The sequence below is a fragment of the Arctopsyche grandis genome, chromosome 4 (genome assembly GCF_051622035.1).
Source record: "Arctopsyche grandis isolate Sample6627 chromosome 4, ASM5162203v2, whole genome shotgun sequence".
Lineage (NCBI taxonomy): Eukaryota > Metazoa > Arthropoda > Insecta > Trichoptera > Hydropsychidae > Arctopsyche > Arctopsyche grandis.
Window position 1 is genome coordinate 27,183,892 of NC_135358.1, and position 18,464 is coordinate 27,202,355.

The following is an 18,464-nucleotide window of genomic DNA, read 5'->3' on the forward strand; positions in this document are numbered from 1 at the left end:
ATTCATCTAATTATGAGATGGAATGAGTTATTGAATGTTCATTTATTATCAAAATACATATACAATATATTATCAAAAACCCTATAAGTATGAAATAAAATTTAGTTAGTTTAAGTATGCAATTGTAACACCAAACGACTTCATGCGGTCGGCGAGTCATATCAAAATAATACCCGTATAATATAGAACTTAATCAACTCATTAATATAAGAAACTCATTTCGTATATTTTCCAATATTATTATGAATTAAAATACAATTAATTTAATCAATAGAATTCATATTATGACTTTTATTTACAATCAATTATTCTTCATATAAAACCATAATAAACTATGAAACATTTAAAAAGCAGCCCGATACACGCAAGGGTCAAACGAACAACACCGTATCCGCTTGTGTTAGATAATTGTAGTATCCGTACTAGGGTTAATAGTTAAAAGTCTTCATTCACCATTTTCGGCTACCTAGCAATCGGGCAAATTTGCACTTAATTCAAATCAATCCAAACCTTACTCAAGATAATATTTATTGTGAACCTGTGTTTCTATTTTTACAATAAAATATCAGACTACATAAACGCAATGCTTCTGATTAAAATATTCCAGAATATATCACAGGGATCTGGAACAGAGCGTGGAGCAGTAGCGCGGAGCAGTGAAGCAACGAGTTTTGCACGAAAATTTGTAGTGCTCCACTGCTCCGATATTTTGTTTTTATATATTAGAATTTCTTTCAGAATTTAAAAATTAAATGAATACTTTTTTATGTTTTTCAATTTATGATAAATTCAATATTTGATGGTTTATTATCCTGGAAACATTTGACACGTGGCGCGTTATGTATATGTAGTTTGGTTATATTATTTGTATTTAATATGTATGTATTTTTACAATTAAATATTTTGTTTTATATACTTTTTTTCACTTATTGTTGTTTTGTACAAATGAATTTGTGCGCTTTCTTTTTTATTTTTCCATCGTGATCAAATTATATTCTTGATTATTTTCTCTATTATTCTTACTATGGTAGTTTGGGACAACCATGTGCGGTGTATTATAATTATATTATTCATATTTAATGTATGTATTTTCATGATATATTAAATATTTTGATAATAAATAAATTGTCTATAAATAAACTTTTATAATTTTTTATCATATGTATATGAATACAATTAATAAATTAAATAAATAAAGATGATTCCTATTTAAACTAATCGGAGCACGGAGCGGAACTGGAGCAAGTACTTAGGTGTCGGAGCGGAGAGACTAGAAAAAGTGGTTGCTCCAGATCCCTGATATTATGCTAATAGAAAACTCCCATTTTATTCGACGATAACGATGTTTTGTTTTATTTACCTTTTCCATAAAGAAACAGCAACTTCGACATAATGCAATCTAATGCTTAATATAACAGAGTAGTGCCAGGGAGCGTTGCGATTTCCGTGTCGTTGGCGAACCGCGGGTCGCTTATGCAGAGCGAATTTGCATTTGGACGCGCAACGCGCAATCCCGACGGGTTGAGCGTGTCAACAAAATGTATCGCACGCCACTGCACACCGCATTATAATCACATTTGTCGAAAATATACATACCACATCTACATATACAAATAGTATTTGCAGGTCCGTCTAGTCGCGCGGATGTTGTACATCTGCGGAGCTGAGCGAAGACGCGCTTCCGGAAAAGCTGGAAAATGTATTCGACGCGACAATTTCCCAGTGCAATTGAAAGGTACCATAAATTAGCGAGCGTCCCTTCAAAACAGAGAGACAAGGATTCTGTCATATGTAGAGGGAGTTTAACGGCCTTATTTATCATACAAAGCGCGCACGGTATCACTAATTACGCTAAACGGTAATTAAAACTTAGTTTCACTTCAACTACAGTGACCAAGTTTTGATTTAGAGCGTGCCACTCCACTTTGAAGTTTGATATGAGAATTTGCCATGTTACCCGTATATATGTATGTATGTATATTTATTATTTTTTTCATACAATACGCCATAATGACATGACAAATCATTCAAATCGACAATAACGCTAATATTGTACATATCCAAACACATTAATCATACAATGTACAGAGTACAAACATAGGTATACAGACACTAATTATAAACCGTAAGCAAATGTACAGATGCTAGCAACTATTAACAAATTCTGACTAGGCGAATTCACGAGAGAAGGAGGGGATACTGATTTTATTAGATTAACACTAACAACAATTAAGTTAGATAATTCTGTCGTTTAAATTAAGTTAGATAAACAGGTTCTAGCGGTATCTTTTGGAAAATACAACTTTCGCTACTACCGGTAGTAACAAAATATAATAATTGTAGAATAAAATGTGGTATCCGGCAGTTTGTTTGGATTAGTCGAAGAATGAGTGCACACTCAATATCCTTTTTGACTCGCTAAGTGTATCATAAATTTAAAATCAAAGATCTGAAAATGTCGTACTAGTACTTGATAATATTTCCGAATACAAATATTGATTTATAAAACTGACTATAGAAGCCTCATCACCTTCCGATTTATTCGGAAACCAATTTTTTCCCTAGACAATTATTTGAATCCATGAACTGACAATAGATGGAAGAAATAAGTGCTCGAATGGTACCCGAGCGAATGTAAAAGGGTGCGAGGAAGGCAACAGGGGAGATGGATGAATGAAATCAGAAAAATTTGTGGGATGAAATTAATGAGAGTTGGTCCAAACAGAGAATGGAAACGTATTGGAAATGCCCTCAACCATCAGTGGATGGGGAAAGGCTGTGAATGATGATGATGGTGAATGTTTAAAAGCCTAAGCTACAACTGGTAAAAAAAACGCTTAACCAGTAGCTGTATGGATGTACATAATATGTACATATAAGAGCTATCAGTGAAAGCCAAGGTAACAAAAAAAGTTACTCGTATAATAATAAGAGATTGCCCAAAAATATATTATACATATTTTTAAAGTTGTTTCACTTCGAGATATTCACGAACGGTACAAGCTCGTTGCTTTTTTATGAAATTGTCAGATTACGTATAAACATAAACAAATTTGAAAACCGTTATGAATTTTAAGAAATGTAGGGAGGCCTAAAATGACCTGTTTTGACGTAAAACATGACATTTTTCGTTAAAATATGTCTTTTTGTCCTCATATTTCATGAAGTTTGTAAATTTTTTGTGTTCAAATTCAAGCTAAATATGTATGTAGGTATATACCAAGGTAGCTCTCAACGACTTTTATTTTCAAAATAATTACAGAGTATGAACAAAATAACGATTTAGTAAAAAAAAAAACGCTTCCCCCATACAAAACACCCATTTGTATGGGGACTCTCGAGAGAAATGGCGACTTTGAAATCTCGTTAATCAGTCAAAACTTATCACAATCGACCAAAATAAACTTCAATAGATGAATTTTGAGGGTTTCTTTTTTTTAAATATTCAATAAAATCGACCTGTTTCTCGAAAAAGAGATATTTGAAAAAAGCCTGTATGTGTGTAATACTTTTTCAAAAATTTTGTCGAGATAAATCGATGATTGGAGGCACGGGATATTGTTCAAAATCAAATTTTTTATTGAACGTTCCCTTGATAAGACGAAAGTTTTCCACTAGGTCAATTGATGAAAATCAAAAATTTGCATTTTTCGCTCCGACCTAAATATGAACCTTGCTTTGGTTATTTCATGAAATGAGCCTATTTCTTAGATAATGTCGATGTGTGTAACTATGACGGAAAATAAAAAAATCATATTTTCAATATTGTTTTATTTTCACCATCTCTCAATACATAAAACCAACTTAAATTAACACAATACGGTAGAAATATTTCCCTTACAACTAAAACTTAATAACGACACCGTTGTTTTCTTGTTTATTTTTTTTTAATAATTAAACATTTACACCTTGCTGGAGGAATTTATCATTATCGTTTTCATTTATAATTCGCCTAGTAAAAATTACAAATAGCATCACGATTTTTTACACTATAAATTATCTGCTATTCAATTTATAGGCAGTGAAATAGCAACACTAATCACGTTAAATATCCCTGATAATTTTTTTTTCTTATTCACATACAGATATATCGTCGTTTCCACATTTAAATATGAAAAAAGATTTTTTTTATTAAGTATATATAATATAATATAATACAGTACACAATTTAACAATTACCGCAGTCGTTTTTTTTCCTCATAGTATTTAATAATAGTACATACATAGTAGTCAATAGCAAACGTAGCCATTACTGATTTAATTTGAAACCTTTAATGGTTGCACAAACTGCACACAATTATATATGTAGGTACACTAAAGGTGAACCGTTTCCAAAACATAACAACAGCGACACGACACAGCGACAGTTCAAACTTGGTTCTTACACACAGTCAGTAACAGAATATTTATGATACATTGCTTTTATTTACACATACATTTTATAAAAAAATATTTCAACATATATCTTAAGAATATATGTAAAGTTTTTTTTTTCGTAAATCGCAGTATCACAATCAAAGTATGAAATTGATAGTAATACTTAAATGCGGCAATTGCGACTTTATTAAAATGAAATATCGATAAATCGATACACATCGTATGTATATATGCTACAATATATAATATTCAAGTGATATGTGAATATAGATAGCGTGATTCGTACACACATTGAAAAATTAAATATTAAATGAAACATTCGTCAATGTAAATCAGGCGTCAGTTTAGACAACACAATATTGAATATCAATACTATGATTATCTTAAAAGAAATAATAAATTTATGAATTTTTAAAATGCACAAGATAATTAATGAAAAATTTGATTGAATGTGTGTTTTAAAGTATATATGTACTAAAGAAACGACGAAATAAACTGTTATCGTGTATATATGTAAATACATATATGTACATACATATGTTATACAAACTTAATAAGTGAAATAGAATGTTTTGAAGCTTTCATTTTTACTGAAATGTGATATTATGTATAATAAGGTGGGAAAATAAAATTATATATATAATATATTAATTATATATCACTTCGAGAAAAAATAAAAAAAAAAAACACAAAACAATAAAAGCATTATATTTCACGAACTTAATGAAAAAAAATCAGTTATGTATAACATACAAAAATGGGGAAATATCGAAAAAATAAAAAAAAACTTATTGAAGAACTTATAAAAAATGATTTAAAAAATATATATATATTGATAATTTTGATTGAATCTAATTGATTTTTATTTAATTAATAGTAGCACTCCTGGGTTTAAAGATGTAGTCACATTTAAGCACATTTTTTTTAAATAAAAATTTGGTAATACAAGGGTTTTGTAATTGATTTTTTGAAAGAAAATAAAATAAAATAATAAATTAAGACATGCTTAAGTAAGTTTTATAGTAGTTTTTTAAGAATCAAAATGTTTGAAACGTCCAATCAATAAAAAAAAGAAAGATAACAAATTGCTTACATAAAACTTAAAATAAAAAAAAAAATATATAAACTAAAGTAAAGTAAGATGACTATATTGTACTTCGGTTTGTGTTCCGAAGAGCTAATTATTAATATACGCAATTAAATGGCACGAAGTGCAACGACAGAAAATGGATTTACTCCCAACGTAATGGCATTTGAGCGAAATAAAATTAATTTAAAAGTTTTTAATTAATTCTATTATAAAAAAAATAAAGTTTTTACAAAAAAAAAATTTTTCATAGTAAAATTACAACTTATGTATAAGAAAAACTAAAGTATTAAAAATGAAATTATGGAATACAAAACTTACATGTGTAATCATCCTCTTTTTACTAACTGAAATGATTCTAGAGATCATAAAACATTTTATTATAACAATACGTAAAAAAGTTCATCTATGATAAATAAATTTTACACATACATATAATTACATTTACAAAACCTTTTTTTTTATCAAAAGAATCAAAAATTTATATCCACATAAATTATCGTACACATAATTTAAATCACGTTCAATTATACTACAATCAATATGGAAAAATCAAAACAATATTTAAGTCTCAAATTCCACTAAGTCTCAAAAACGAACAAATGGACGAGATTTGGTGTATAAAATTTTTATAAACATTTATAAAAAAAAATCGATAACAGAATGGAATGCAAAGTAAATACAAAAAAAAAACTGAACAATAAACATATCAAAAAAATACAAAATAATACTTCTAAATTGAATGATGCACAGTGATAATTTAAATTTTTTTTTCTTCAAAAATGCATAACAATTATATCACTTTTATAAATAGCAGCCAATCCGATACAAAAAAGATATATAAAGTATACATGGCAAACTTAAAAAACAAACTAATAATTTACAATCTTTTAGCACACTCATATACATGGACACGTACGATGATTCCACAAAAATTATACGTTTTATATGTAATGATACAGTGATTTATTAATCTTGTCACAAAGTGGTGCTATTTTTTTTTTCTGTTTATAATTGCAAACTCACTTACTCATTCACACATCAACTCGCACACATACACATATATAAATTTACAAATTACAAATACACATTCAGTAATTATATTAGTTGTGCATGTTGATAACTTATGCAACACGTCAAATGATGAATCGTCGTTTCTCCTAAAGAAAAAAACATCGTTTATTCAAAAAAAAAACACATCTTGTGTGATCACCGTAACGAAAGTTACTATATTTTATAAAGATTATACGATAACAGCCCGCTATATTTAGTCAGTCTATTATTTTCATTTTTTTAAGTTACAATATATAAAACTGCATTAATTTATACATCTTCGATAGATTTAACTTTACTCAGTTAGTCCGCGGAGTAAAAGCGAATTACACGAAACGAAAACAATTTGTTGAATGTCCATAGTCGTCAATAATACTAGTTTTTTTAGCACGATAAGACCTCCGTCTATATTTTATAAATTGACTTGAAATACGGATTTTTCACGGCAGGTCTTCTGTGGGGATTTTTTATTATTTTTGATAAAAGTTTTTTTTCGTAATCAGTCGGGGGTAACATTAGCGTTCACACATTCATATTTTTTGACATATAAAAGTACACTTGGTCGATTAGTCACGTATCGCGGCTTGATCCGTTGGGCACGGTCCAGAACACGTTCATTTTTGGATGGCTGCATATGAAGGCTACACATGGGGCTTGGTCAGACTCCACTAGCACCAGCTCTCCTCACCTGGGGCTTGGCTCTCGTCCTCGTCTGAAGGCACCTCCCCATACATATCGGCTAACTTGCGGAATCGCGGCCCGAACGACGACAAGTAGTTGAACTTCAGGTCACCCTCATCCGTACCTGCGAACACAATCTCAGTCAAACCCATCCACACGGCCACAACAACCCAAAAATATAATACAATGGATACTCACAACTGGCAAGGGATGATAACGACCCGGTGGTGTTGCCGTCGCCTTCGTACGCGTAATGGCGCACATCGTCGAACGGATTCGTGTCCGGATCTCGATCTATCACATGCTTCTTGTCGTCAAGGAATCCGGATATATCGCCGGGCATCATGGCGTCAGTCATCGTCGGAGCTAAACGATTAAAACAAATCATCAGCGAATAGTCTTAAACTGGCACACGAGTAAACAAATCGTATTAAACTAGCAGAAACCAACCATACAGATCCAATTCATCTCACTATGACAATGTCTTAAGAGGGCTGGACCCCAGCGCCTTGTCCATACAAACGTATTAGACTTCTCCCTTCCTCAATTATGGCACTAGAGCAATTATTTTTTAATATGCTATGGATATCCACCATAGGGAGGTTTCTATTTTTTTGATCAATTGATTGTTGATTTATTTGATTTTTTAATTAATAAAAAAAATAAAAATAAAAATAGAAACATGCCTATGGTGGATATAAATAGCATATTAAAAAATATTTTCTTTAGTGCCATAATTGAGGAAGGGAGAAGTCTAATACATTTGTATAGACAAGGCGCTGGGGTCCAGCCCTCTTAAGGTCTTCTTATATGTATAGATATCAGTGGCGTGCGCTGAAATTCTCTCTCTTTTTGCCGTACAGTCTTACTTAATGTGCACGAACGGGATACAAGAGGAACAGCCTGTTCCTCTTGTATCCTGCTCGTGCACATTAAGTAAGGCTGTACGACAAAAAGATAGAGAATTTCAGCGCACGCCACTGATAGATATATTTATATTTTATTTCATTCAAACATGTACACTCGCCTTTATATGTAGATCGCTCCAAAGCGACGAGTGTACAAATACAGATACAATAAAATAATACACGCATTTTTATACAATGCGAATTCATACAAACATCATCCACAGTGACATCTATGGAGAAAATTTTGCAGCATTTTTATTATATAAATTGGCGAACCTCAAGACGCTGAATAACTTGAGATTTGCAATAAAAATATTGGAAAGGAAATGCCTATTTACGGGAACAGTTTCGATGAAAATCAGAAAAATTGGCAGACTCTGAAAGGAAACGATCGACCTGGAGTCACAAACCAAGGTCTGGCCAGCAGCCGGACTCTAGTGGGACTCGAACCCATGACCAGTCTGCTTGAAACATTATAAGCTACCCACTAGTCTACGTTTCTTTTTTAATATAGAGTAGTGCTTCTTAAACTCATAACTAAAGAGTGAATACACATTAGGGCAATCTCAAAACACAATACACATTCTAACAGTGTTGAAAGCAAGAGAGGAAAAAAATTTAAACTTGTTGACATCATAGAATTTTTTTTTTTTAGATTTTGAGGTTTCCCTAATGAGTATCCATCCTTTACTCATAGCATACTTTTACGCTTAAATTTTTGCCTGTGTTAAAAAAAATCCGCTAGCCACTGTGCTGGACGCCAAGCGTACAGTTAAAAATGTGTGTTTATGTGTGCATAAAAATGTGTGCATAAGTATAGTTATTTAGCAATAAAAAATATTTTATCGTGTATTAAACGTCGAATAATATAAGATACAAGTAATTAAAAAAAAACGGCTGAAGCAGAGGCATTCCAAGGCGGATATTATTCTTACATTGACCGTTGAGCGCGACGTGCTGAATTCCCCCTCTCCCTTACATCTATGAGGCTCGTATACAAGGGGCTTTTTTTATTTCGTAATAACATAATGCGAATCATAGAGGTTTTTATGAGATATACACAAAATATGAAAACCCTGCAGTATATTTGGAGAAATAAATATAAAATATAGGTCTTGGTCACTCGGTATCCATCACAGTGCGGCCAGTGTTAAAGACATATAATTCATCGGTGAACCCCCAATTTCGACAAAAATAATTGGTATAATGGGCTTAAGGGTGGTTATTGTGTAACTTTTACATACATACAACTAATCATCATTTAGCAACAAAAAAAATGAATGTTTTAAAGCACAAACAGATAGAGCCGAACGGGTGTTGATTCAAAAATTTTAAAGCGAATATGCAGTTTGGAAAAAACTGATGCATGTATTGTACATAAGAGACGAAATTCATCGTTTGAATTGACTTTCAATTAACCACGTAGGTTCAAACTTCTGCATTCATCGACAGTTCTATAACCGAATTATATACAAACACAACCTGGGAAAACCACCTATGTATGTATGTATGTAAGTACAGACTCAGCAGTAATTCGTCCCGCGTGGAATCTGTACCATCATTGGAATCGAACACACGGAGAAAGTTATCACTGCAGTTAATACACATTCAGACACGGCACTAATAAAGCGAGTACAGTGGTGTAACTAGAACCTCTACAAATTACCAACAATACATATATTGTATATATGTATGTATGTATGTATATATATATATATATATATATATATATATATATATATATATATATATATATATATATATATATATATATATATATATAAATAGTGGGGGGGGGTGCACCGAGATAGCCGCGCAAAAGGTAACAAGTTGTCCAATTAAAATACATATGTACATGGATCGATATCGAGCAGACTAGAAAGTAACAACGGCTAGTTTAAATCTGAAAATTCATTCGACAGTAATACCCATTGTGTTGGAAAAGTATCGGGAAAGGGGCATGTGGCCGAAATCCGGCATCGACACGCGAAAGCTCTCGCGATTTCGAGGAGGCTTTTTTTCCGGTTCGATTTAACCGTGAGCTTTTAGAGGACGGAAACAAACCGAAGCACGCGCTTTTCGCAGTCGTCGTTTCCCCACAGTTTCCCAAAATGTTGTTATTCGACACCGGACCGGCCTTTTCCCGGGCGCATTATTAATATTTATAGCGCGGCGCCGTTTCGCCTGCTTCCTGCGAAATTTACGGAAGTTATTAGCGACGCCGGATAGTCAATACGGGCCGGGCCGGGCACGCCACTTTTGGAAAGGTCGAATAAATTTAGTCAAGCGTATAAAATAATACCTACGTATAATAAATACAAAAAAAAAAGAAAGAAAAACCTCGAAAAGGAACGCTATAATTCTATTTTGCGGCGTATTAGCCGCAGCAACGCCTTACTGTTGAAAAAAATACGAGTACATTTTTAACTCATTAAATACCTTTCTTCCTTTTTCGTATATACATACATACATATGTATGTAGTATATGTATTTATTTATTTTTAATTTATACCAGTAAGCCTAACAGGTAACCCCAATGCACTTTCCTAGTCAGGAACTGCAGGAATTTGCAGCATTTTTATACATATACAATTCAGTGTAATTCGAGATTGTTGAAAATTTCAATGTAATTCGAGTAATTCAGTGTAATTCGGTGTAATTACAAGGAACAATTTAGTTGTAATTCGAGTATACATATACATGTGTATATAACAATTCAGTGTAATTCGAGACTTGGGTAAGCAAGAATATGGGTAAGGTTGCCAATTTGTTGGAACTGTTTCAATGACAATCAGATATATTGGCAAACTCTGATAGAAAACGATCGACCTGGAGTCGACCGACCACTAGTCTAAACGATCGACCACTAGTCTCCACTATCCACTATTTGTCTGGTAACCTGCGCTCATTATTTTCATAATTTAATGTGATGTATGAGTGGAATTTTGATTTTCTCTCTTCAATTTGGGCAGTGATGTTTTGTATTTGCGGCTGGTTCTTATACATATATTGGTGCTGGCTATAGGTGCAAGACATTCCCTACTTCGTATTTTATTATTTGATATTTTTACTTTATCTTCTATTATTATAAAGCTATTGTTTTTGTATTAATGTTATTTTTTTGCCTTTGTATATATGTATGTATATAAATATATGTTTACTTTTCTCATCTTTCTGTATTCTTTTGACTATTGTGACGCATTTGGGACTCCTGTAATGCCACCATGGTCCAAACTTAAACTTAAATAAATAAATGTATGTACATACATATGTATCTATATTCCACCCGATTCTTAAAATTGTTAATTTCTTAAAAATTAAAAAAAAAATTATGAACCTGTTGCTTTGTTCGAAAATTTATTACTTTGTGACGGCGACTTTGTACCTACATACATATATATGTATATAGTACATAATATTATAAATAAAACCTTCGCAACAAATGAATGCCAAATATAGTTGATTTAAATCGTACAAATGTAAATTGAAATGACCATTACAACAGTTTACTCACTGTGGGCCGTATTTTTAATTAAACTTCATTAAAAGGCCGTAACCACAACGTGTGTTTTTCATTAAATCCTCCAAACTTTATAACAAAATAAAAGTGATATTTGAAAGATTGAGTTTCAAATTTCCATTCATAGATATCATACAAGCATATTTTTATACAAAATATCGATAAACATATACATATGTATATTTCGATGGTTTACAGCTTGACTTTTTCCAAGGAATAGGTTGATAATATTCCAAAATAATAGTATTCAGAAAAGATTTCAAATCCCTAGATATTGAAATTGAAGGATTTTTCTCGCGTGGCATATATGTATATGTATGTATATTTCTCTTGTTGGCCTGTTTTCACCAATTCTCGTTAAATGACCTCTCCGTTTCTTTACTTGAATATAATTTGTCATCAATTTTGAATGATATTGATAATTTATGTTTATTACAGCTCCATATTTATGTATGTATGAATTTATTTAATTAAAAATTTTTCATATACTTATTCCTAGTACCAAGCCAACGAGACAAGTATAGAAACGGAGAGTTCGTTTAATGAGAATTGATGTTTTGAAGAGGACCCAAATTACATACAAAATTAAATACAGCAATCACCACAATTTGAAAAATACTGATCTAAGAATTCATACGGTCAAACCTAATTGTAAAGAAAATGTATTCAATTTTTTATTATATAGATAGAAAGATTTAGGAGTTACGTTTAATTTACAATACTTAACGAAAAATAAATTCGAAAAACTCGGGCGGTTTTTTGCTCTCTTGCTTTGTAGGAAAATAGTAATTGACAATATTGAACCATTTTTGGTGCATTAAAAAATTCTGGCCCAGAAAAAAGACCCAGGAAAAAAAGCGTCGATAAAACGACGCAAGACATTTATAAAAAAGATAAATATTAAAAACAGGAATAAAGAAGAAAAATAATAAGGACTATTTGGATATAATAAAATCTTTACACAATCCGACTGGAATGTGTAAAGATTTTGAACAAAAACGGCACATACATACCGTTTATAAATATTTCAACTGAATTCCATTGCGCATATGTATGTATATATGTAGAGGTAGGATAGTCACAGTGCTATCCATTGTTCCATTGTTGTAAATCCTTTGTAAAAAAGGTTCGGCAAACCTTTAACAATGCATTTACAACCTTTGAACAATACGCGGCACCTTCTGGGTCCGGTGACTATATATATATGTATCAGTATGTACTATGTACAAATTTCGATATTTTCGTAACCATAAATAATGAAGGAAAAAAGTATAGTTTCGCAAGTGCGTGGCGATATAAAAAAAATCGGGTAGGTACATTGTAATAATTAATTTTCATCGAGGCGATTTAGCGGCGACGGTATTCGGACACAATCTGAGTAAGTCGATCGGCGCGCGGAAAAGCCTTCCGGCTGGAAAATTCGACTCGAATAACCGGATATCATGCAACAACAACAATTTCAAATTATCGGCGGCCAATCGAGTCGATAGCGGATAATTAAAGCCCTTCCGAAAATACCCACCCTATCCTACAATCGCGTTAAAAAGAAATCTTAATTTGTTTTCCGAAATCGTGGCACGGCTAAGCGCTTAATCGTTCGCTAAGCGAATCCGGAAAAATACCAGGATTTATATCGCACATCAACCGACAAAACTTACTAAATCGAAAATATAAATAAACACACTTTATATATGCAAAGCCGCAACTATGCCACATACGAAAAAATATTGAAATACTTAGCCAAAGAAAAAAACTCAATCTATGTATGGTAAAACCAACGGATAATTGGGATATTATGAAAAAGTTTTTTCTCTATGAACTTTTTGCTTATGAACATTTTATCTGTGAATTTTTTGTCTAGGATCGCATACAAGCGGGGCTGTGGAGTCGCTTCAAAATTTACCGACTTTGACTCCGACTCCAATTTAAAAGATTTTAGTACGATCGACTTTTCTCGGCAACGTATAAAATTATTAAGCAATAAGAATAATAGCGATTATTTTTAAATATAAAAAAAATAATGGAATTAAAGAAATCACTAAAAATTTACATGTAAATCAATTTATTGATTTATTGATAATGAAATTGGTATAAAAAATGTAAGTACATTCATTTGTATGAATTTCATACACCTACAACTCAATTTAATTTTAAAAAATGAGAGAATTAAGTATAGGAAGGAGGGAACAATCGGTTTTGATAAGAACACATTAAAATATGTGCAATTCGACGATTTTATTCATAATTTGCTTTAAATTCATGATTTTCAATTCTGAATTTTCAATAAAATTTCAATTTTGGTTTTACTTCAACAAAATTGGACACTCTAGTTGACGCATACCGTAATAGTGTAAATTAAAAATAATAATAAAAAAAGGAGTCGGAATCGGTTGAATTTTTACGACTACGACTCCCTTTGAAATGCTCCCACTCCACATCCCTGGTCACAACAAATCATTCACGGAAAAAAACTCTTTGTCTGTGAACATTCTGTAATGGACATGAACATTATGTCGATAAAGATTTTATCCATTGAACATGTGGTGACGAAAATTGACACATTATCCTTTCATATATTAAAACTAGATAAAGCAGTAAAATACAAATTTAACAGTAAAACAATACAAATAAATGAATGATAAATGCGAAATCAGAATCAATAGATTTTTAACGACTCCGAATTCGACTCCACAGCCCTGAATACAACACTAGACGCAGGCATTAAAATAATTGTCATGATTGAGTAACTATATATGTAAACATACATATACATACATACATATGTACATAAATCCAAAGTTGAGTATTTATACATATGTATGTATACAATTGTAAAAATAAAACATACATATATATATATATATATATATATACGGGTATAAAAAGTTGTCAATGACTCGCCTAAAAATATAAAAATAAATAAATCTGCGACATAGCATGTCCACTTACCGAGTGTTTGTAGTTGGTCCTTTTCTGGAGGGTCGTACATTTTGCGCAAGACTTGCAGGTCGTACCCAGCATCCCCTTCGCCGCCACCTTCGTCCTCATAATTGATGATGTTCTCTCTTATGTCGTCAAACTCCTTCTCGGGCCAACCTTCCGACCTTCTTTTATGAACGACGACAGCCAACAACAATACTGTGAAAATAAAAAAATAAATTTAAAATTCATGAAAACACTCGCGCCACAACGAAAGCGTACCTAACAAACGAAAGGATTAACCTATATTCCTTTTATACGCATATTTAAAAAAAAAAACGTTCTTTTGAAATGCCAATATTACGAAATAGCTAATCAAACGCAGATTTTTTTCCGCAAAGAACAGATTCACCGGAAAACAAAACAAATTGAAAATCGATATGCTAATGCGGCCTCGAGCGTAGCAGTTCTGGGTATTTGCCCGGGGACTTGGATAATAAAAGTTTTTGAAAAGTTTTCGAAAACCTATTAAACGCCCCACAACCAACACGTCATACACCTACTAACATACATACATACACTAATATAAAAAAAAATCGAAAAATCGAACGATCGCCGATCTTAAATTCCGTAGCCTGATTCGCATACGTATGTTTTTTTCCTACTAAAGTTTCTCAAATATCGCAAAGAGGAACGGCGAACATGAAACCCCTTGACAGAACGACTCCGATCCTATTCCGGACATCTTTCTTTTGAACCAGCCCAATATTGAGTTTCCCTATTCCGGAATTGTTCAAGATGTTTTTATATATGGGAGAACTTCTCAAAGGAACTTCGCAGACTTATCGAAATCACTCGACCGGACAATGAACTAGAAAAAAATCATTCTAACAAGAAAATACCAAAAATTACTCACTCAACAAAATGGCGACACATACGAGTATGGCGACGAGGAAGTTGGTGTCAATTCCAAAAGAAACCGCCTTAGCCATGCTGGTCTGACATAGCGAGTCTATGTTCTTAGAGTCACTCGGCTGTCCCAGGTTGTAGGTCTACAAAAATAGAAACAAATTAATTCAATCAATCATTGTAAAACGTCTGTAATACATATGGGGGGTGTCACTGATAACCATGCATACTATTATTCAAATTACGTATGTGCATGACATAAGGTAAATAGGACGTGATTACACATTGCTTTTACGTATACTCGTGCCTATATTATGGTAATGAATGTTCACATGTCACGCAATTACGCTTAGCATCACTTAATGCCGCAAATTATACGAGTAATCATTTAAAATATGTATCATCAGTCTTTCAGCGTCCACTGATGGTTAGAGGTCACTCCACCCAATTTTAATCACAATTTAAAATACTCGATTATTTATTTCAATCCCTTATCGATATTTAAAGCTTATACTTTCAATTCATACACACTATTTTCATTCATATACTCGTACAGTCATAATTAAAATCCAACTATAAAAAAATCAACTACTACTAAACTTATTTTATCCTTCATATTGTAAAAGTGTACTCACTTCATCGTTGAATGTTAAGTTGGAGATACATCCGACGAAACCTGCATTCGTAGGTACATATTTCCATCCATATAAGTGTCCCAATCTCTCCAAATTAACATTAGCACCGCCAAGTTGAAGAGGTCCGTTGACTGTTGCAAACAAAAAAATATGTATAATTATAATTGATCAATAAAATCAATAAAAACAAATAATATGCTTAAAACCATACCATTGAGGAATTCGTTGAGTCCGGTAGGTGCAGCTAAGTTCATACAAGACGACATCTTGCATTGATCGACAAACATTTCAATACTTGTTTTAACAAATGAAATTTCAATTAAATGCGACTGACCATCGTCGACTTTGACATGCTTGTGTTCTATTCTAGTAGTGCCTGAACCATAATTTATCAATAGGACAGGATATCCTTTGATCAACTCCAATGACATGAAATCTACAAATAAAACCACACGCATATAAAACATACAAAATTTTTGACGTATGTCTCATAACGAGTTGAAGAAATGAATACCTTGAACGTTCAATAGCTCGTTATGTACCAGAGGACCCAGGTAGAAAATCAATCCGTCGGAAATACCCGGCGTTATTCTTAAAGATAGAAAACTCTCTTCACACGAAGGGACAGTTGGATATAATGCCCAACCGTCTCCGTGAAAACCGACTGAAGTTATCTCGCAACGAGGGCCCGTCAATCCCTCGGGACACTCACAACGATCAGAAAATGGAGTTCCTTTAATAATAAAAATAAAAACATAAACAAACACGCTAACTCGATTACCGTCGAACGGATTTAACGTCACGTACCTCCATTGAAGCACTCTAAGATTTGGACATTTTTGCAAGAGCAATCAACGTCGACAGTAGCCGAAACTCCAACAAAACTAGTCAAATTCGTATAAACGGATAGAGGAACGTTCGATTTGACCAGCTTATTTCTGCACGAGCCCGTTTTACACTTGAGCTTTTCAATAATGCACTCATCTATACTTATCATATAAATTTGCATATTTAAAAGTGACTCCAACTAAAAACAGAAAAAAGTATATTTAAAAAATAATAATAAAAAACAGAATAAAATAATATTTTTTGAATTAAATACCTCATTTTGATTATTGGACGCCAGAGAGTTCAATTTTTCAGCTGCGTAATAGGGTGAGCCGTGAGCTGAAAATCTCACGTCTAACGTACGATCGTGTGTGGCAGAGTTATGAGAATAAACGGTGAAAACGTCCACATTATCCAGACTGGTATTGAAAATTAACGACAATTTCTGTCTGAGGACATCTTTCTTACTCAATCCCTGTAAAAGCGATCAATATTAGTATTGGCAAAGCCCCATATTAATAACGGCGCTGAAAGGCTTACGCCTGTAAAGCGCAAACACCTGCGTACTCGATAGTACCATTTTCGAATGTGAACCATATATATGTACATACACCAGCAGTCACATAAAACGGAACGCTTGTGAATTTTACGACTTCGAGGCAATAAAAGGATTATTTATTTATTTATTTATTTATTTATTTATTTGGAAAATTTACAGTTTATTAAGTTACATAGATTGATAGTAAAAAAAATATAATTATGTTAAGTAAACCATTAATAATTTTCACATATAGGTAAAAAAAAGAAAAGCTCAAACATTTAAAATAAGAAAAGAGTAGGAAAATAAAGTACATGGAAATAAGGAACATGGAAAGTACACAGAATAAAATATAGCAATGTAATAAAAATAAGATAAATTGTAAAACGTAAATAGAATTGGCAGTTGATGAGTACGTAGTGATAGACGTGTAGATATCCAGAAGCATAAATATCAGCAGTTATGTGTATATGAATATAAATATACACATACATACTTGCATCCATAGAAGCGATACGGAATTACCGAGCAAACCATCACTCGTGATACCAATTGAGTTAAAATAAAATTAATAAAGCGAATTATATAGTTTTTTGGGAAGTATTTGTTCATAATATAATAATAAACAATGATTTAGATGACAATTGACGATAGAATTGAAAATAAAGTGCGTTTAGAAATATAAGAAAGAACCAATAATTAATAATGAAAACAAAAACCATAATATATGGGCAGAATTGATAGAGTGCGTAAAGATAGACGTATAAGCCTACATGCGTAGGTAAGCATAGACATATGTATACAAATGAACATGCATCAATAATTATAAACAAAGATATAGAACTATTGTTCAAATAATAATCATTGATGGTAGTAAATGAATCTGAACATATATTAACAAAGTGAAATATGGAATTAACCAGTTTATATTCTTTAACAATAATATTAATATTAAGACAATAATCAATAATAGAAGTGAAACTATAGTTATAAATAGAGCAAAAAGTAT

General features: G+C 32.1%; 1 protein-coding gene across 2 annotated transcripts in view; it reads right to left on the reverse strand.

Moving 5' to 3' along the window:
• Positions 1-5,069: 5,069 nt before the first annotated feature.
• shg (DE-cadherin) overlaps positions 5,070-18,464 on the reverse strand; it is a 239,519-nt gene continuing 226,124 nt past the window's right edge. For both annotated transcript variants that reach the window (XM_077429790.1, XM_077429789.1), the window contains 9 exons: positions 17,192-17,392; positions 16,897-17,116; positions 16,604-16,822; positions 16,301-16,525; positions 16,090-16,220; positions 15,462-15,597; positions 14,576-14,764; positions 7,397-7,564; positions 5,070-7,322 (listed from right to left, as the gene is read on the reverse strand). In XM_077429790.1, coding sequence (XP_077285916.1) covers positions 7,186-7,322; positions 7,397-7,564; positions 14,576-14,764; positions 15,462-15,597; positions 16,090-16,220; positions 16,301-16,525; positions 16,604-16,822; positions 16,897-17,116; positions 17,192-17,392 — 1,626 coding nt within the window. In that variant the 3' untranslated portion in view covers positions 5,070-7,185. The remainder of the gene's footprint in view (positions 7,323-7,396; positions 7,565-14,575; positions 14,765-15,461; positions 15,598-16,089; positions 16,221-16,300; positions 16,526-16,603; positions 16,823-16,896; positions 17,117-17,191; positions 17,393-18,464) is intronic.